This window comes from Medicago truncatula, chromosome 7 (assembly GCF_003473485.1).
Source record: "Medicago truncatula cultivar Jemalong A17 chromosome 7, MtrunA17r5.0-ANR, whole genome shotgun sequence".
NCBI classification, from domain to species: domain Eukaryota; kingdom Viridiplantae; phylum Streptophyta; class Magnoliopsida; order Fabales; family Fabaceae; genus Medicago; species Medicago truncatula.
The window spans coordinates 52,191,463-52,210,607 of NC_053048.1; the positions used below are offsets into that span (position 1 = coordinate 52,191,463).

Genomic DNA, 19,145 nt, shown 5'->3' on the forward strand with positions numbered 1-19,145 from the left:
ATATATATATATATATATATATATATATATATATATATATATATATATAATCGAGTCATCTCATGAACCTAACGAGTCGAATTATATGTAGCTCAAGTTCAACTCATTTAATTAACGAACTTAATTTTCAGCTAAAGTTCAGCTCGTTTGGTTCATGAACCAAGTTCAACGGATTAATTATCGAGTCGAATGTCAAACTATAATCGAGTTTGTTCGGTTCATTGTTAGTCCTACCTGAGGACACTTGTTAGCAAGACCCTTATTTATATACTTGAAGATATTTTGCTTATTTGTTTCCTACCTCTCCGGTCATGGTCACGATTAACTTGGGTATAAAACTAACGATCACCGAGTTGATATTCTCATACATAGTACTCCTTGAATCATATTTATAGAAAATAATTGACTTTTTAGATTCATTAAAGAGTTGATGTATATGATATATATTTTAGACCGGATACATCAATTAAGCATCGAAAGATCGTTGTCGAAACTGTGATGTTCAAGTAACACTTCTCAACACATAAGATGTGATATCTATATTGAATAACTTTTTGTTCCGAAATTGTATAAACTAGTCACGAAGAAAGATGTGAGATAGTGGATACTCTGGTCAATTTATTAAAATTATAGGGTGTATATGTAAAAGGAGATGTAATCTTTGATCCCCTATCCCCCCAAAGAAGTAAGAAATTGCACTAAAAAACTTTTGTACTTGAAGTCAAAGACCCTAAAATAGTTGAGTTAAATATTTGGTTAAACCCTACTTCCTCGCTCTTCAGTGTATCGTTGAAGTGAAAAAGAACAGCAATGGCGACGGAAGAAGACCAACGCTTAACCGAATGGCGCCTGCATCGTGGCCCTTACCTTGGCGACATCTCAGCTCTCTGCTTTCTTCATCTTCCCAATCACCCTCTTCCTCTTCTTCTAGCCGGTATCCTTTTCTTCTACTTCAAATTTCACTTCAATAATCTATTATCATTCATTTGATTCATTCTACTTCGTAATTTTAGGTTTGGGTTCGGAAATTCTGTTGTACGACTTAGAATTTGGGAAGATAATGAAATCGTTTTCGGTTTTCGATGGAATTCGTGTGCACGGGATTGCTTCTAGTTCTGAATTTGTGATTGTAGTGTTTGGAGAGAAAAGAGTGAAAATGTTTCGGTTTTCGTTCAAAAATGACGATTTTGGGAGTCCACAGTTAACATTGATCCATTTGTTGCCCAAGTTTGGTCATTGGGTTTTGGATGTTTGCTTCCTCAAGGTGAATAATAATATTCACTCATATTTACATTTCTGAATGAGCTGTCAAAATAACAATATAATTTGGATGATTAACGCAATTCAAATACATGTTTAGTTACATTCGGTGGATTATTTTGTTTGCTTCCTCGTGGTTAATGACGTTCAAAATTACTATTAATTACATTCGGTGAATGATTGATTAGTTGCAACATCTTGTTATAACTTATGTTCTTTAGCTATCTACTGAATGTAATTAAGCACTTATTTGAACTGCATTAACCATTTAAATTGTTGTCAAATTTGTGTAAAAATATCATTTATGTTCTGAATAATGAATGCTTCTTTCGTTCTAACTTGTGTTTGTAAGTTTATTTATTGATTTTTTTTGTTGCTTGCGACTTGCCACTTGGTAGTAGGGCTGTTTACCTTGTTCGAATGTGGAGAGTGATTTTCTTGCTATAGGATGTAGCGACAATTCAGTTTGCATATGGGACATTTCCAATTCTAATGTTGTTCTTAAGGTTCAATCACCAGGTTGGTTTCAATTTTACTGCATGGCATTGGTTTCATTTTTTTCTTAAAATATTCTTTTATATCTTACGAGTAACTATTTGTCATTGGAGCACAGTACGATGCCTTTTGTACTCAATGCGGTTATGGGGTCACAATCTTGAAGTTCTCCGTATTGCATCCGGTACAATATTTAACGAGGTAAGGAATCTGCTGATACTTGACGTTTGTTCATTGTTGAGCTTGATATTGCATTGAATTTGTTTTCAACATTCTGCTTCAAGTCCGTCTCTGATCATCCCCAGAATAGTTTTTGATTTCCGCAGACTTTAAAAACCACACTTCAGAAATACTAAAGCAGTTCAAGTTAATCACAATCATCATCTTCATGGAATACGGCATAATTAATGTTGTACACATAATACGACACTACATTGTTTTTTTTTTTCCTCTGTTTAAGTTCATGCATTAAGGATCTATTTTCTGCACTTCGTATCTATATGCTTTACCAAAACTCTACCTTTAGTTTCTACGTATAATCATTGTATTTTAGCTATTGTACTTTATATCATCCTTGTAGAACTTTCTTTTGATCTGTTGTTTAATGTGTCCACCTTCCGATTTTCGTTTAATTACTTTAAAGAGTTTGGTTCGGGCAGATTGTCGTTTGGAAAGTATCCCCTCAACATGATAAATCTTCAACAACTCCAGAAGACCATGACCGTCACGGATCTAATTGCAGCTCACTAAAAGATAATATGTATGAGGCTGTTCACGTATGTAAACTTGTGGGACATGAAGGTTCAATCTTCCGAATAGCGTGGTCGTCCTGTGGATCTAAACTTCTGTCTGTTTCTGATGACCGTAGGTGAGTTAGATTTTCAAATCATATTGTATCAACTATCACATATTTATATTCATCTAACAATACATGCCATGATAATTTTTATAATGCAGCGCACGTGTATGGGCTGTTCCTACTGAAAGGGAAGATTCATTGTACAACGATCCCATTGCCCTTGTCTTATTTGGACATAATGCTCGAGTTTGGGACTGTTGTATTTCTGATCATGTAAGCCATTCATTTCATGCTTATGAAAAACTTAATCCTAAAAAAAGAGTTTCTGATGTTATTTTAACTCTTTTAAGTTTTTGTTCATCATATCATGTTGTGCTCTTTTACCACCCAACAAAAATGGGTAAATCATTATATAGTATACTTTAATAGATATTTTTTAAGTTTGTTAGAAATCTATATCGTTTTTTTAGTTAAAAGCCTCTCTATCTATAGACAGATCTTATCGCCAAGACCAGATTTTTAATGCTAATTATCTCCCTTATTGGTGCTGCTTTCATCAAGATAAGTGGCTTAGCCACTTCTTTTTTGTTGGATCACTTGTATTTTGTAATCTCTAACTTTAATTATCACCGAGACACTGCGTAAATGTTGAAATTTGCAGTAATATTTCTTAAGACATCCATGTGCTGCTAACTTAAATCATAGTATCGTTCACGTGTTGATATTATCAATTATTTTCTTTTCACCGGTAGTTTATAGTCTTCACAGATAAAATAAACTTACATATTAATGTATTTTTATTTATCTCATGACTTTTTCATTACTATAAATAATAAATATGTTTTGTAATTGATAAATTCGTCCTTCAAAATATGGTAAATTGTCTTCAATTCAATATTACAAATTTCTCAGTTTTAAAATTAACCACAATTTCAGTGGCTAATATAAAACTAGTTACGAAAACATCGTTTGAAATGTATTTGACAACATTAAAATTGTACTTGTACCGTGTTCAATTTTCTGCTTAATTATCAATTTATATTGCTAATTCATGCAATTGGAATATCCCTTTTCTAATTATTTTTTGCGCAGTTTATTGTCACTGTCAGTGAGGATTGTACATGTCGTATATGGGGAATTAATGGTGAACAGCTGCAAGTCATTAGAGAGCACATGTAAGTTCTAGATATGGATTATTGATTGTTCAGTATTAAATTTCTATTTGTCGATTAATTGAAGTTCTGTGGATCTGATCGAATAAACATTGGCTATAATTTATTGTCTGGACTTCTCAAGTTTTGAAATCATGCGAACTTAGTATCTACAGGAAACAATTGCTATAAATATGTTATCTTGAGTCTCCTGGACTTGTTAATTGTATTTTATATAATCAACCTTATGTTTACCCCCCTTAAAAGACCTGACTCAAAAATATATCATTTCTTAATGTTATTGGTTCTTTTGATTCACTTTAATTTTGCTGTATGAGGTTTAAATGACGAGGTATCTTACAAATAGATGTTTGAATTCTATCCTTTCTGAATGTTAAAGATGATTAAAAGAGTGATTACTCGCAAGTTGAATACAATGAACTTCTCTATTTGTTTTATATCTTCTAATTATTGTGTGGTACTGCATTACAAGAGTCATAATGTGCGTGCTGCTCAAGTTGTTTTCTCTGTTAGGTTTTTGACATAAAATCTTATTTTCATGTCTTTTTAATGAAATGTGTATTGGTTTCTATGTACAGAGGTAGGGGTATATGGAGATGTTTGTATGACCCAAATTTGTCACTTCTTATAACTGCTGGGTTTGACTCTGCTATCAAGGTGCATAGGCCTCATTCTTGTCTGTCCAGGGGTTTGGCAGCAGCACAATTATCCCCCGGAAGAACAGAGATGTTTTCCATTTGCATCCCTAATATGTTGGAGCATATTGGATTGACAGACAGGTAGGATAATTAAATTTGATTAGCTCACTTTGAATGCCCTGTAACATTACAAAATTTTTAATTGATTTTGAGATGCCATTGTCTAAGTCAGTTGTGTTTGCCATATCCATGTTGACTGGCCTTTTTGCCTCCTTATTTGTTGCAGCAAGAGTGAATACGTTCGTTGTTTGCGTTTTTCATCTCAGGATTCTCTTTTTGTTGCTACCAATCACGGTTATCTCTACCATGCTAAATTATGTGAGGCTGGAGGTGCTTGTTGGAATCAGCTTGTCCAGGTCAGCAACGGGGCACAGATTATCTGCATGGATTTATTGTCCAAGGACTCCTTTGAACAAGGATGTGGTGATGAGGATTGGATTGCCATTGGAGATGGTAAAGGAAATATGACAGTTGTTGTAGTTACTAACAATGATTGTGCTCCTACAGTTAGGTTGAGCTTTACTTGGCAAGCTGAAATGGAGAGGCAGCTATTGGGTACTTATTGGTGCAAATCTTTGGGATCTAGGTAATGAATTGCCTTATTTTATCTTTCGATAATAGCATCTACTTATTCACAGGATGCTTTGAGCTTAAGCCACTCACAGATAAGTTGTGCAAGTTGATGCTGTGTCAACCTATTTTTTACCCACTGCCTGATAACTGTCCTGTCCTCTCTATCAAAATGTCTATAATTCATGAAAGATCTCCGTTGTTATCCACACCATTATGAGACTCCTGGGGGAAAAAATAGACCTATTGTTAGTGTAGTTCAAGTGGTTAACTAGCCATCAAGATTATACCAAGTTAAGCATAATCATACAACAGTTTGTTAGTGATATATTATGCGGCGCAATCAAATGGGAGATCCTAGTGTTTTCTTCTCTTTTATACCAAGTTAAGCATAATCATACAACAGTTTGTTAGTGATATATTATGCGGCGCAATCAAATGGGAGATCCTAGTGTTTTCTTCCCATTCAATTTATTATATTAGTCTCCTATTTATTATTGATGTAATACTAATAGTAATAATAATAATAATGATAATGATAATGATAATTCTTTTGCTTCTGTTAGAATATAATTATAATATCTTGATATCAACCCCATTCTCTAAGAGTGTGTTTGGATGAGGTAATTGAAAATTTTAGAGAGTTTAGAATTCTAGGCAATTGAAATTATTCAATTAATTTGCCTTCATTTCTAAATCTTTTTGTTTGGATAGAGTAATAAAAAAATTCATTGTTAAAATTTTTGGGCTACTTATATAAATGTGACAAAATTTGGGTCAAATTTGAAAATTGAAAAATAGGCTTAGTGTTTAGCATAGTATCTTAGACTATCTCTTAAAACTAGTTTCCATATTTCTTTATTATTATCATTATTTGTTTCCCTATTTAAATAGGATTTGCAGTCTTGTATTATTATTCTTAAGACTGAAAATATGTTTTTTCATATCAAATTATGTAGGGAGAATGTACATTTATATGGGTAGGAGTCTCCTAGTTAATCCCTAATTAATAAGGAAGATTAATCAATACAATCAATACAATAAATAGTGAAGTTAAAACTAAATAGTCACAACTTTTCAATATCTCAACACTCCCCCTCAAGGTGGTGCGTATACATCATATGCATCCATCTTGTCACATATGTAAGTTATCTGAGGACTCCGTAGAGATTTAGTAAAGATATCAACAAGTTGATCCTTGGCATTGACAGACGAGGTTCTGATGATTCCGGTGATAATCTTCTCTCTAAGAAAGTGACAGTCAACTTCAATATGCTTTGTCCTCTCGTGAAAAACTGGATTGGAGGAGAGGTGTAAAGCTGATTGATTATCACATACAAGTTCCATTTGACCAACCTCACAAAAATGTAATTCCTACAATAAATGTTTCAACCACACAAGCTCACATGTAGTATGAGCCATAGCTCGATACTCGGCTTCTGTACTCGACCGGGCGACAACAGTTTGCCTTTTGCTCTTCCATGAAATCCGATTTCCGCCCACAAAAATGCAATAACTAGAAGTAGACCGTCTATCACTTGCATCTCCTGCCCAATCGGCATTTGAATACCCCACGATATTTGCGTGGCCTCTATCAATGAAAACAAGTCCTTTTCCGGGTGCTCTTTTTGATATACTTAAGAATTCGAACAACTGCATTCCAATGATTGACACAAGGAGAGTTAAGAAACTGACTTACGACGCTAACCGGAAAAGATATGTCCGATCTGGTCAAGGTGAGATAATTCAATTTTCCCACTAGTCTTCGGTATCTGCCTGGATCATAATAGGGCTCCCCCTGGTTAGGAAGAAGCTTCACATTAGGATCCATAAGAGTATCAACTAGTTTACAATCTATAAGACCTGTTTCCTCCAAAATATCAAGGGCATACTTCCTCTGAGTGATAGCAATTTCAGAGTTTGATTGAGCCACTTCAATCCCGAGAAAGTAACGAAGAGGACCTAAGTCCTTAGTCTGAAAGTTTTGAAATAGATGTTGTTTTAATGCCTTGATAACTTCATAATCATCACCGGTCATTACAATGTCATCAACATAAACCACAAGGTAGATATATTTATTTGATGTTGAGCATTTAAGAAAAACAGAATGATCTGATTCGCAACGGGTCATCCCAAACTGTTGTAGAAGTTTGTTGAATCGACCAAACCATGCTCGAGGCGTTAATCCATACAAGGACTTTTTCAATTTGCATACCAAACTTTTCCCCCCTTGAGCAACAAACCCAGGAGGTTGCTCCATATAAATCTCTTCTTCCAAGTCACCATGCAAGAAAGCATTCTTGATATCCAACTGAAACAAGGCCAACGTCTCATGGCATTCTTGATATCCAACTGAAACAGGGCCAACGTCTCATGGCAGCCATAGACTTGAGTATAACCTTTTGCTACTAACCGAGCCTTTAATCGATCATCGATCAACCTGTCCATCAAGTCCCACTTTGACATTAAACACCCACCTGCAACCAACAATAGATTTTCCAAGAGGCGGTGGAACAAGCTCCCAAGTTTGGTTTTATTCTAACGCAATCATCTCATCAATCATGGCCTGTTTCTACGCTGGATGAGATAATGCTTCATGAAGTGTCTTAGGAATTGAGCCAGTTGAAAGAGCAGAAACAAAAGCCAAGTAGGAAGGAGACAATCGGTGGTAGCTCAAAAAATTATAAATAGGATGAGGATTAGCGGTAGACCTTTTATCTTTACGAAGAGCAATAGGTAAGTCAATAGGATGCTCAAGTGGAACCGCAGCAGGAGAAGAGACTGGAACAATACCTGAATCACTAGAATTAGTAGCAGGGGTCTTAGGAGTTGAATCATTGGAATCAATAGGAGCTGTTTCTTGAGCTTCAACATGTCGACGCTCATAAGTAATACCATACCGACGAAACTCTGGGTTACCTTGTGACTGTGGAGGATTTTGAGTAGAGACAAATGGCTCAAATAGAGGAATGGGCATCACCTGGGAAGTAGTAACATCAGTTGTAGAAGTTGCAGAACCAGATGTAGTGGGTGAAGCAAAGAATGGTCTATCCTCAAAGAAAGTAACATTTGCTGAAACATAAAAACGATGTGCAGATGGAGAATAACAACGATACCCCTTTTGGGTTTTAGAATATCCCATAAACACACATTTGACAGCTCGAGCAGACAATTTATCACGACCAGGAGAGAGATCATGTGCAAAACACGTAGATCCAAACACACGAAGAGGGACATCGTAAAGAGGATCCTTAGGAAACAAAAAAGTGAGTATGGAATTTCATTACCCAATACCGATGATGGCATGCGGCTTATCAAATAACAGGTAGTGAGAATGGCATCACCCCAAAATCTGAAAGGTGCATGGGCATTGATCAATAAAGTTCGAGCTGTGTCAACCAAATGACGATGTTTTCTTTCAGTGACACCATTTTGTTGCAGTGTGTGAGGACAGCTGGACTGATGTATAATACCATGAGAAGCCATAAAGGAGTTGAATGATGTAGAAAAATATTTGGCATTCTCACTCCGTAAAATTCGAATTGTTTTACCAGATTGGGTCTTTATCTCTGAACAAAACGTTTGAAAGGCACCAAATAATTATGAACGATCCTTCAATAAGGTGATCCAGGTGCATCTAGAGAAATCATCAATGAAAGTGACATAATATTTGTATCCCAAAGTAGACGACAGGCGACTTGTAACACCTCGTTATCCCAAACAATTAAATAATAAATATGACATCCGAGTTTAACACCAAAACGGTCATGTCACACTACTTTTCAAAATTTCTTAAATAGAATATAAAATTATTTAATTTAACATTAATAAACTGCAGCGGAATGGTTTTCATTAAATAACAACATCAACATCAATGTTTAATACTCCACTAAATAATCCTGGTATAGAAACCTCATCAAAATAATTCAACAATCAAATAAAGGGCTACATCAGCATGTTCCAAAAATTTGATACCATAAGGAATGAAAATAAATAAGTAATCTCATCCCGTACGTATCAGAGCCCTAGACACTTGAGCCACCATCTACTACTCAGGATTACCTGCAAGTTACCCATAGGAAGGGCAACATTTCCAAGCAGAAGGAGTGAGATTCACAACAATAATAATAGATATAGAATTCCTCAATTGAATCTAATACCCTAACATAATAATAATTATTCAATATAAATATATATTTCATAATCAACAACATCAACAATAATGGTAATTACAACCAACAACAACGACTCATGCAACTACTCGACAACACCGCTAAGACTCCTCGACAATGCACATGCATGTGGGACCAATTTACAGGGCAGAAGCCCTCACCGAATTTTGAATGGTTAAAGCATTCATCAGGGCATAAACCCTCACCAATTTGAACAATAAAGTGTTCCAGGACATGAGACCTCCCGCTTTGAACGACAAGGCGTTCCAGGGCATGAGCCCTCCCGCTTTATATGTTATGCAATGGACTCCACTTGTGTATATCTACATACAACTTAACAATGCATATATATATATGACTTACAACTCCACAATTCAACAACATGTATGATTTAATTAATGTAAACATACATCACAGTCATCAACAGATCATCATAATCAATCCAACAATTCAAGAAAATACACAATCAATCATAATCATGCTCAGACATCAAGATCATTCAATTAAATAACAATCAGCTTCAGAACTGGGCAACTCGCCTCGCGAGCTCATCTGCTCGCTATGGCGAACTCAGGAAATGGGTTACTCGCCGTGGCGAGTACGAGGCGAACGAGAAAAATGGTTCTCTCGGGAGTTTTGACATTTTTCTCACTAAATCTTCATTTTTAAGTTCCCTATTCATCCTTTTAATTTAAAAATTGTCCCAATCCTCTCTAAAATCATCTAGGCACTCAAAACTAACCAATATACACCTTATAACAACAATCTGAAAATCAAGGTTCTCACTCACTAACTCGCCATGGCGAGTGGTTCTGCTCGCGAGGCGGGCTATGAAGATTGCTCACTCGCGAGACGAGACAAGCTACTCGTCGAGGCGAGCGATGAATATCAGTACGGGCAGAATGCAGGTTTTTCCCAAAAATCCCGATTTCCTCAATTTCACTCCCCAAATCAGTTTACAGATATGAAACTAAATGTTGTATGCAACCAGAACCTATTTCTAACATCAAAACAGTAATTCCTACACTCAATTCACCCAAAAACCAAGAATTCAACTTAAACCCCAAAATTCCCAATTTCTACCATAAACCTGTTAAACCAAAATCAGAATTAAACATCTATACTACTGAAGCAAACCTCACCCTTACCTTAATTCAGATGAACAAAAGCACAAAAATCTGGTTCACTTGGCTCTGCTTGGCTCTTCTCCCTTTTTCTCCCAAAAGCTCTGTTTGCACGTAAAAGCAGTTCTGACTATTTCTTTTCCTAACTCCCAATACATAACTCCCCTTTATTTCATTTAACTCCCCCTTAATTCTATTAATTTCTAATTAAATCCCCAACCTCCAAAATAATAATAATTCCCACTTATTCTAATTAATATTAAAATAAACCATATAATAAAATATAACACACCACATATCAACAGTAATTATTTAAAATCATATAAAAGACTCTAAATAAATCATAAATAAATAAATAACGACTAGGGCGTTACACGACTAGGACCCCAAACATCAGAATGGATGATATCAAAGGGAGACATTGATCTTTTATTGACACGACTTGGAAAAGATACTCTGACATGTTTGCCAAGCTGACATGATTCACAATCCAATGACTTTAAATGTGAAAGGTGAGGAATTAATACCTTTAACTTATCCAAACTTGGATGACCCAAACTACGATGAATGATATCTGGAGATGCAGAAACACCACAAATGGTGGATGGATGAGAATGGAGATAATAGAGACCCTGTGATTCAAATCCTGTTCCAATTGTCTTTCCCGTACTTCGGTCTTGTATAAGAGTCGGAAGAAAATGTTATAGAACAATTGAGAGATTGAGCAAGTTTACTGAGATCAAATTAAAAGGACTTCTAGGTATGAATAACACCTAATTCAATGATAGAGATGGCAGAGGAGAAGCTTGACCAATACCAGTAACTTGTGCCTTAGAACCATTAGCAACAGTAATGTTGTGAGGTATCTTTGGAGGTGACAAATTAGAGATAAGAGAGGGATCACCAACAACATGATCAGAAGCACCAGAATCTAAAACCCATGATCCAGTAGAGTGAGATAAGCACACTGTAGAATTGATGAAATGAGCCAATGTGGCTAAAGAGGAAACTGGTTGGATCGCCATTAAACAACACGAAACAAAAACCAGGACGGTTCCTTTTGGACACCAAACGACTGAATTGAGAAAAAAATGATGCTAATAAAAATATAGGGATAGCCTTGACAGTGACTGAACCCAAAGACAAAACTAGGATTTCAGAACCATGCTCTGGATACCATCTTAAGACTGAAAATATGTTTTTTCATATCAAATTATGTGGGGAGAATGTACATTTATATGGGTAGGAGTCTCCTAGTTAATCCCTAATTAATAAGGAAGATTAATCAATACAATCAATACAATAAATAGTGAAGTTAAAACTAAATAGTCACAACTTTTGAATATCTCAACAATTATAAATAATTGTTATAGTTTAGTGTATCATCAATCATATCAAACCTTAATCAAGTTATTCATCTTTTTCTACACACTTTATATAAACACTATAACTTCAATAACTTTGTTTCAAACTAATTAAGTGAATGTATTTTTGCCATTCTTTGGTGACACAACCATGTAGGTATGTCTTTACAACTGACCCCAGAGGAGGATTGAAACTCTGGAGGTTGCCTGACCCTTCACAATCTAATAGTCAGAACTCCATGAGGGATATTGTGTCACATGCAGCAGAATTCATATCAAGTTATGGAATGCGGATAATGTGTTTGGATGCATGCTTGGAGGAAGAGGTATTCATCTTCTCCGTTTTTATTTTTTTATCTTGTTGGGGGTGAGTTATGTTCGGTATTGCTTTGATGGAACCTGACTTTGTAAACAATTAAAATACCATTTTATCAAAAACTTCTTTTATGTAAAGGTCGGCCCTGACATTGTTCAACAACTAATTGTGAGGAACAGCGTTATTGCTCTAAACTGTTTTTAATTTTGGCCTTTTAATTTTAACTGACTTATAATTTAAAAAGAGAATCTCATTTGGAATCTGGATATGTTTTTGCAGGTCCTAGCATGTGGAGATCTACGTGGAAATATGGTTTTGTTTCCTTTGCTAAAGAATCTGGTGCTAGGCACATCTGTTGCACAAGAGATGAAAATACCGCCAGTAAATCATTTTAAAGGTGTTCACGGGATTTCAAGTGTCTCCAGCGTTGTTGTAACTAAGCTTGGTTATAATCAAATTGAGATACGCTCAGTATGTTTAACTATTCATCCTTCAATTTGAGATAAGATTGGATACAATCAAATTCAAATTCAGATATAAGCATTTTGCAAATAATAACATCAAGAGCACAGTTAAATATCAATCCATCAATTAAAGTTATGAATATGCTCCACTCTAACTCCAATTGTTGACTTTTATTCATGTTCAGACTGGAGCAGATGGTTGTATATGCTATCTGGAATATGATGGGGAAATGCAGCATTTGCAATTTACGGGAATGAAACAAGTGAAAGAGTTGTCTTCGATTGAGCATGTTTCTGTTGATAACAACTCGGAAGATACATCATCAAGAAGCTATGCAGCAGGTTTTGCGTCTGTAGATTTCATCGTATGGAATTTAGTCAATGAGAATAAGGTACTTTGACTATTTTTTTCTCTTTACTCTGCTTAGTTAATATTCATCTGTTGCTGCGTACATCACCAGATATTATAGCTACGTATCATGTGCATATGGTATTACCAGGTGGTGAAAATTCCATGTGGTGGCTGGCGGCGTCCTCATTCCTATTTTCTAGGTGATGTACCAGAGATGAAGAACTGTTTTGCTTTTGTTAAGGTTTGCTTTTTGTTTTGAACACTTAATTGACAAAAATTAAGCAATATATATTTCTGTAAGCTTTACCTATCTTAAATCATATGACACCTGCTCATACTGAAAAAGTTACACTCTTCCAAAAATTCTTTAGAGGGACGACTATAATTCACTATATTTGAGGTCATTATATGCATTTGGTTTTGTCTTGAATAGGAATTCCATACAATTGCTTTAAGGCCTCACTTTTTGATTGGTTAAACCTAATAATGGGGATAGACCGGATAAAGTTAAATAAAAGGATTTGGCTCCTCTATAGTGGGGTGTACTTTAGAGAGTAAAGTGCAATTATAAGTTGATAACCGTCGATTTAAAAACCGGTTGAGATTGTAGTAAAATACATGCAGAGATAACAAATTATGAATTTTCAATAATTGGTTATAATTTCAGATTTATGACGTGTTTAGTTTCACATTTAAAATCATAGGCGTGCGTTTAGAGCTGTTTTTTCCGTGAATTTAAAGAAGCTAGAAATCCTAGCTTTTGGTGGACGCACGTCTAAATCTGTTTCTGCCATGGAAACAGATACTTAATCCTTTGTAGTGCATCCTTCACTTTAGAGCAACCAAATCCTAAATAAAAGTTATTTAAACATGATTGCCTTCTTGATATGTGCAGTTTTCAGCTTTCAAAATTTTCCATCCATACATATGCATGGGGATCTGAAACAAACAATTTTCCGTATACTTATTGTTAATCTCCCTTTATTTTATTGCTTCAGTAACATGGGTGTTGTGAAAAGTTTGAAAAAGTGTTAAAATTATTGCTACACTTTTAGCGTTAAATTTCAACTCTAATTTTAGCAGTGGTTACTTTTTAAGCTTTGCCAATACCGACCTTTTTATTAGACACCAGTCCTATTTTCTTGTGGGTTGTTGTTCTTTTGTTATTACAAATTTATTCTTCGGAATATCCCTCTGACAAATCATTCCAACTTTTACAGGATGAAATAATATATATACATAGACACTGGATTAATGATAACGTTGGGAAGATATACCCTCTAAGTTTGCATATGCAATTCCATGGGAGAGAGATACATTCCTTGTGCTTTATACACGAAGATATGCTTCTAGGAGATTATTGTAAACGTGCATCATTTTCTAAATCAAGTTGGATTGCAACTGGATGTGAAGACGGGACTGTGAGATTGACTTGGTAAAACCATTATTCTCTGCTGCGTGTAGATTTCATTTGAGTACCTCATAAACTCCTAATCTGCGTCTGTTTGTTTGATTTAGGTACTCTCCAGGTATTGAGAATTGGTCCATGTCAAAATTGCTTGGTGAGCATGTTGGAGGATCAGCTGTAAGGTCAATTTGTTGTGTTTCGAAACTACACATCATTCCATCAGCTACAACCGAAGTACCTGATGGGAGGAGCGAACATAATGCTGCTGATGAGGACAAAGATAATCCAATTTTACTGATATCAGTGGGTGCAAAGCGTGTCTTAACTTCTTGGCTACTTAAAAGCAGGAAACTGGATGACAAAACTAACTTCCGAACTGATAATCAGCATGATGCAAAGGAACTTGATGATCAATTTTTGTCCAGCATGTCTTCTTCAATGACGTTCCAGTGGCTTTCCACTGACATGCCAACCAAATATTCAAGTACACACAGATATACAGAAAATAATGTGGGGAAAGCAGTTGATGTTGCTGAAAGTGGTTCTAAAATAAAAATTGATGCTGAGGCTGGATCACTGATTTCTGAAGGGGGGACAATGAACTTGGTCAGAGATAAACATGAGGATGACTGGAGATATCTTGCGGTCACTGCTTTTCTTGTTAAATGTGCTGGTTCCAGGTTAGAGGAGATGCCTAACATTTGCGTCTTGGTTCCGTATAACTCAAATAATTTGAAACTAAAGTTCTATTTTGTATAATTTTCAGGATATCTGTCTGCTTTGTTGTCGTTGCTTGTTCAGATGCTACAGTTATGTTACGGGCTTTAATTTTACCCTTTCGCTTATGGTATTAACAATTATTTCCATCAAATTCTATGAACTTTTTCTCTGCTTTCTTTTATTTCTTGTTACATCTTACATAGCTCTTTCCCTTTTACTTGATGACAGGTTTGACGTTGCATTACTTGTTCCTTTATTGGCACCTGTTTTGTCATTGCAGCATATCATCTTTCCCTTACGTATGCCTTATAAAGGTTTGTCTTGCACTCCATTTAAGTGATTGGTTATGAGAGCTGTGAACCACTTAATCCCTTCTTTTGATATGGATGTAGAAGTTCTGTTGTAAATTGTAATGCTACTAGAATTTTTGAAGCTCGTCTCTTCAAAATTTAAGGCGGTACTTACCTGTTACCGAATATCACAATTAATGGTGAAAAGACTCAAATGTATGATGTACTCATCATGAAAGCCTAAATTGAAAGATGAAATTGTCTCAATATTTTGGTTTACTTATGATCGTGGGCTTTTTTAATAGTCCAAGGATCGTATTATAAAATAGTGTGATAGGTAGCCTCTTTACTGCCTGTCTCCACCTTGTTCCTCAGTATATGAAACGAAAGATATTATTTGTTAAGATGAATGTCCTGTTCCTTTGTCATACCTTTTAAAATATATGCTAGAATAAATTTAGAGGTTCTTTGTATATTTTCTGCCTGATCTATTTCCCTGCTTCAATATGTCTGAACTTTCTTTTGCAGATAACGTCAAAGTTGGAAATGTTTACATTGTGATTGGCGGATCTACTGATGGGAGTGTTACATTTTGGGACCTGACTGACAGTGTGGAAGCTTTTATGCAGAGCGTTTCAGTTTGTGATGTAGAGAAGCTTTTTGATTGTCAAAAACGACCACGCACAGGGAGAGGAAGTCAGGGTGGTAGACGGTGGAGGAGATCTTTAAGCAGTGGGTTATCAAAGGAAAGACAAGGCAACAATCAGGTGACTTCAAAAGCCAAAAACAAGGCCAAAAGCATCAATTCTACTACACATGGGACCTCTTCAGTGCCAAATAAATCTGAAGACAACAATATGGTTTGTTCTCAAACCAGACATACAGCTTCCCCCGTGTTGGAAACTAAGGCTGATGATTCCTCAGCGGAAATATGTGAAATACAACCTCTGCACCTTTTGAAAAATGTTCACCAATCTGGTGTCAACTGTCTCCATGTTTCAGAGATAAAAGCCGGGCAAACTAATGATAGTTCCTGCGTGTACAACATAATTAGTGGGGGAGATGATCAGTCAATTCATCATCTCGTGGTTGAGTTATCAACTAAAACAATAAATCTTGATTATGGGGTTTTAACCCCAGATGTAGCACATTTGGTCACTGAACCTGAATACTTGAAGGACATCAATTTTCAAAATCAGAGCAGAAACTACGAGATCAGATTCTTAAATTCTGAAAAATTTCCTTCGGCCCACAGCTCTTCTGTGAAAGGTAATTCTGTGAAATTAAACTTCCCTATCTACCTACTTTTTGTGTGTCTATAATGAACAGTCGGCAAGGCATGTCAGGCTTTCTTTGTCTGACACAATGCTTTGTTGGCTTTCCCACTAATTTTTTTTCATTTACTTCATCTAGCATTTTGTCCCACTGAGAATCTTAACCCTATTATTCCCGATAGGATTTTTCCTTGTTATGATAAAATGATAAAGTATTCATAATACTTGTGAACCATATCCATTTGAACCACTTTATCAAATTGAAGCTAGTGTATGGATGTCTGAACTTGCATATTTATGAAAGAAAGTTTGGTCAGTTTTGTATGACTATCAACTTTTATTTTATAAAGGTGTCTGGACGGATGGATCTTGGGTGTTTTCGACTGGACTTGATCAGCGGGTCAGATGCTGGCATCTTCACCAGAGTAAACTAATAGAACGTGCACACCTAATAGTTAGTGTGCCGGAGCCTGAAGCGTTATCTGCTAGGGCATGTAGCAGGTGATTATTATAGAAGTGAATGACTGGGTTGGGTGATATATCATATTGTTCTTTCTCTTAACACTTGCTGGTCCCTTACGCAGGAACCATTATCAGATTGCTGTTGCTGGAAGAGGGATGCAAATAGTGGACTTCTCAGGATGCCAGCACGATGAATGATGCGAGGATAATTGATTGTTGTTATCTTATTTTATTTTTAAATCAGAATAATTTATGGAGGTGCAATTTGTTCAACCTCGTTCAGATGTATCCATTTCTAATCCTGCTGATATTTTCTAGTATATTGGCAAAATGGTCTGTGGTTTATCCATGCCTCTGAAAATTGTTGGGAATCTGCAATGTGCAATTTTGATTTATATTTAACTGTAACGTACTATAAATTATTTTAAATCCAAGGAGAATGTGTCGCATTGATGTTTCTCACTGTTTCCTTTCGAGCAAATTTATTTCCTGTATGGAAAGAAGATATCGTGCTTATCACTCTTATTTGATATATGCCACTATATGCTTTTCTCACTGTGTTTCCTTGACATTTGTTAGTTAATGTATCATGTTTATTAATTTAATATGATTGAATATTACTAGAGTATTAATTCACCAATTTTGTCTTTGAATGTAAATATACGTGTTTTAATATGTGACGGATGTATGTATTATTATTAATAGATAGATATGAGCTGCAAATATTTTTTAAAATTCCCATTTCTCTTGCAAAATGATTAAAAAATAAATGGCGGCAAGCTGTGCTTGGCTGGCTGGTCATGTGCTAACAACTTGTCTTCTACTACTATTAAGCTATACCAAAAAGATAAGCACGTTTTTGCATTTATGCTGTTTAGATCCAGAATAGTAAGCATATCTCTTGTTTCAGATTCAGCCTTATGCATTGAAAAGTTGCAACTGCCTCATAATCAGCTTATACGAGTGAGGCAAGGATCTTAAATTAACTAATTTACAGCTGTTTACGGTTCATGATTGATGCCGCGGATGCACAATGAGGATGGGACTAAATCTCCACACAAGTTCACATTCGTAGGTTAATTGCTTTTATGTTTTCAACAGATTTAATTTCAAGGGTGTACATGTGGTGGTTACCGGTGAGGGCGGGACCCAATATATTTTGAAGCGTAAAAGGAAATTTGAGTTTTTTGAAGCGTAAAATTGAGGTTATGCTTTTCTAAAATCTAATACCGAAATGAAGGTATTATAGTTTTGGCTCTCTAAATAAATATTTATGAATTTAGTTCGGTTGATATAAACATTTATATTTATGGTTTTTCAGACAGATTTATCAATGCTACATATAGGCATTGTCTAATAAGTTGTATGACAATGTTTTTTTTTAAATAAAACTAAAAAACTTATGTTATGGTTTTTCAGATAGAGATTTATCAATGCTAATAGTGATATGTGTATATAATCTGACTAAGAAAAACCCGTGGAAACGTAAAATATATAATTACTGATTGGTGAATGAGAGAAATGTAAGAACTAAGAATTACGGTGCATGAAAAAATAGAATTGTTATATTATTTTTGTCAATTTTACTGTGCATGTCACATTTAAAAATGAGAACAAACAAATACAACACAACCCATTGCAATGCACACAGTGCTCTTTCTCTTTACTTGATTTGATTTTATTCTTTTCTTTTGGGTAAGGACCACAACTGCACATGATCTCATTACGTTCAATTACAGGAAAGAATATCATATCATGTTACACTTAAAATCATAACGGCCTCTGAAATGCTCGAAGAGCAAATTAAAATCATATCTCTAAACAAACTTTGTTTAAATACAACTTTATTTTGAATTATATTAAAATACAACTTAGTTTTATATTTTCAATATTTAGGGTCCTCTAATATGGACCAAGTAAAAAGGACCACTAGTGAATCCTTGAAATGACATATTATAGCAAATTAATTTTTTTTGTTTATTGTGAAATTAACATAAATGCAAATGGGAGGGGTTAAAATTTACAAAGTATATTTTGTGGCTTTACTCAAACTACGTTTTCAAATTGTACAACAGTGCCTTTTTTTTATAATTTCTTTTTCAAAAGCTTTTTGAATTAAAATAATTAAAAAAGAAACTACCATTTCAATTGTTGTTACCATTGCACTACAATGGTTAAACTATATGAATATGATTGATGCATATA

At 35.1% G+C, this 19,145-nt stretch overlaps 1 protein-coding gene across 3 annotated transcripts; it reads left to right on the forward strand.

Annotated features, from left to right (window-relative positions):
- The first annotated feature begins 549 nt into the window (after positions 1-549).
- On the forward strand, positions 550-17,408 carry LOC11436384 (uncharacterized). Of its 3 annotated transcripts, XM_039827489.1 has the most exons (21): positions 550-685; positions 783-934; positions 1,014-1,264; positions 1,662-1,779; positions 1,874-1,956; positions 2,415-2,623; positions 2,713-2,827; positions 3,647-3,729; positions 4,305-4,505; positions 4,651-5,010; positions 11,812-11,980; positions 12,250-12,441; positions 12,620-12,826; positions 12,935-13,027; positions 14,007-14,221; positions 14,305-14,874; positions 14,961-15,041; positions 15,143-15,228; positions 15,733-16,473; positions 16,829-16,979; positions 17,063-17,408. In XM_039827489.1, the coding sequence occupies exons 2-21, from the start codon at positions 811-813 to the stop codon at positions 17,136-17,138; spliced, it is 4,125 nt and encodes a 1,374-aa protein (XP_039683423.1). In that variant the 5' UTR covers positions 550-685; positions 783-810; the 3' UTR covers positions 17,139-17,408. The 3 variants fall into 3 exon arrangements, with proteins under 3 accessions (XP_039683423.1, XP_024626044.1, XP_024626045.1); XM_024770276.2 differs by lacking the exons at positions 550-685; positions 783-934 and having other exon boundaries at positions 1,126-1,264; positions 2,399-2,623; XM_024770277.2 differs by lacking the exons at positions 550-685; positions 783-934 and having other exon boundaries at positions 1,127-1,264; positions 1,659-1,779; positions 2,399-2,623.
- The last annotated feature ends 1,737 nt before the right edge of the window (positions 17,409-19,145 follow it).

Coding starts and splice junctions, on each gene's coding strand:
- LOC11436384 (XM_039827489.1), top strand. CDS start 811: ATGGCGACGGAAGAAGACCAACGCTTAACCGAATGGCGCCTGCATCGT. Junction 11,981..12,249: donor ATGCATGCTTGGAGGAAGAG/GTATTCATCTTC, acceptor ATGTTTTTGCAG/GTCCTAGCATGTGGAGATCT. Junction 12,827..12,934: donor ATTTAGTCAATGAGAATAAG/GTACTTTGACTA, acceptor TGGTATTACCAG/GTGGTGAAAATTCCATGTGG.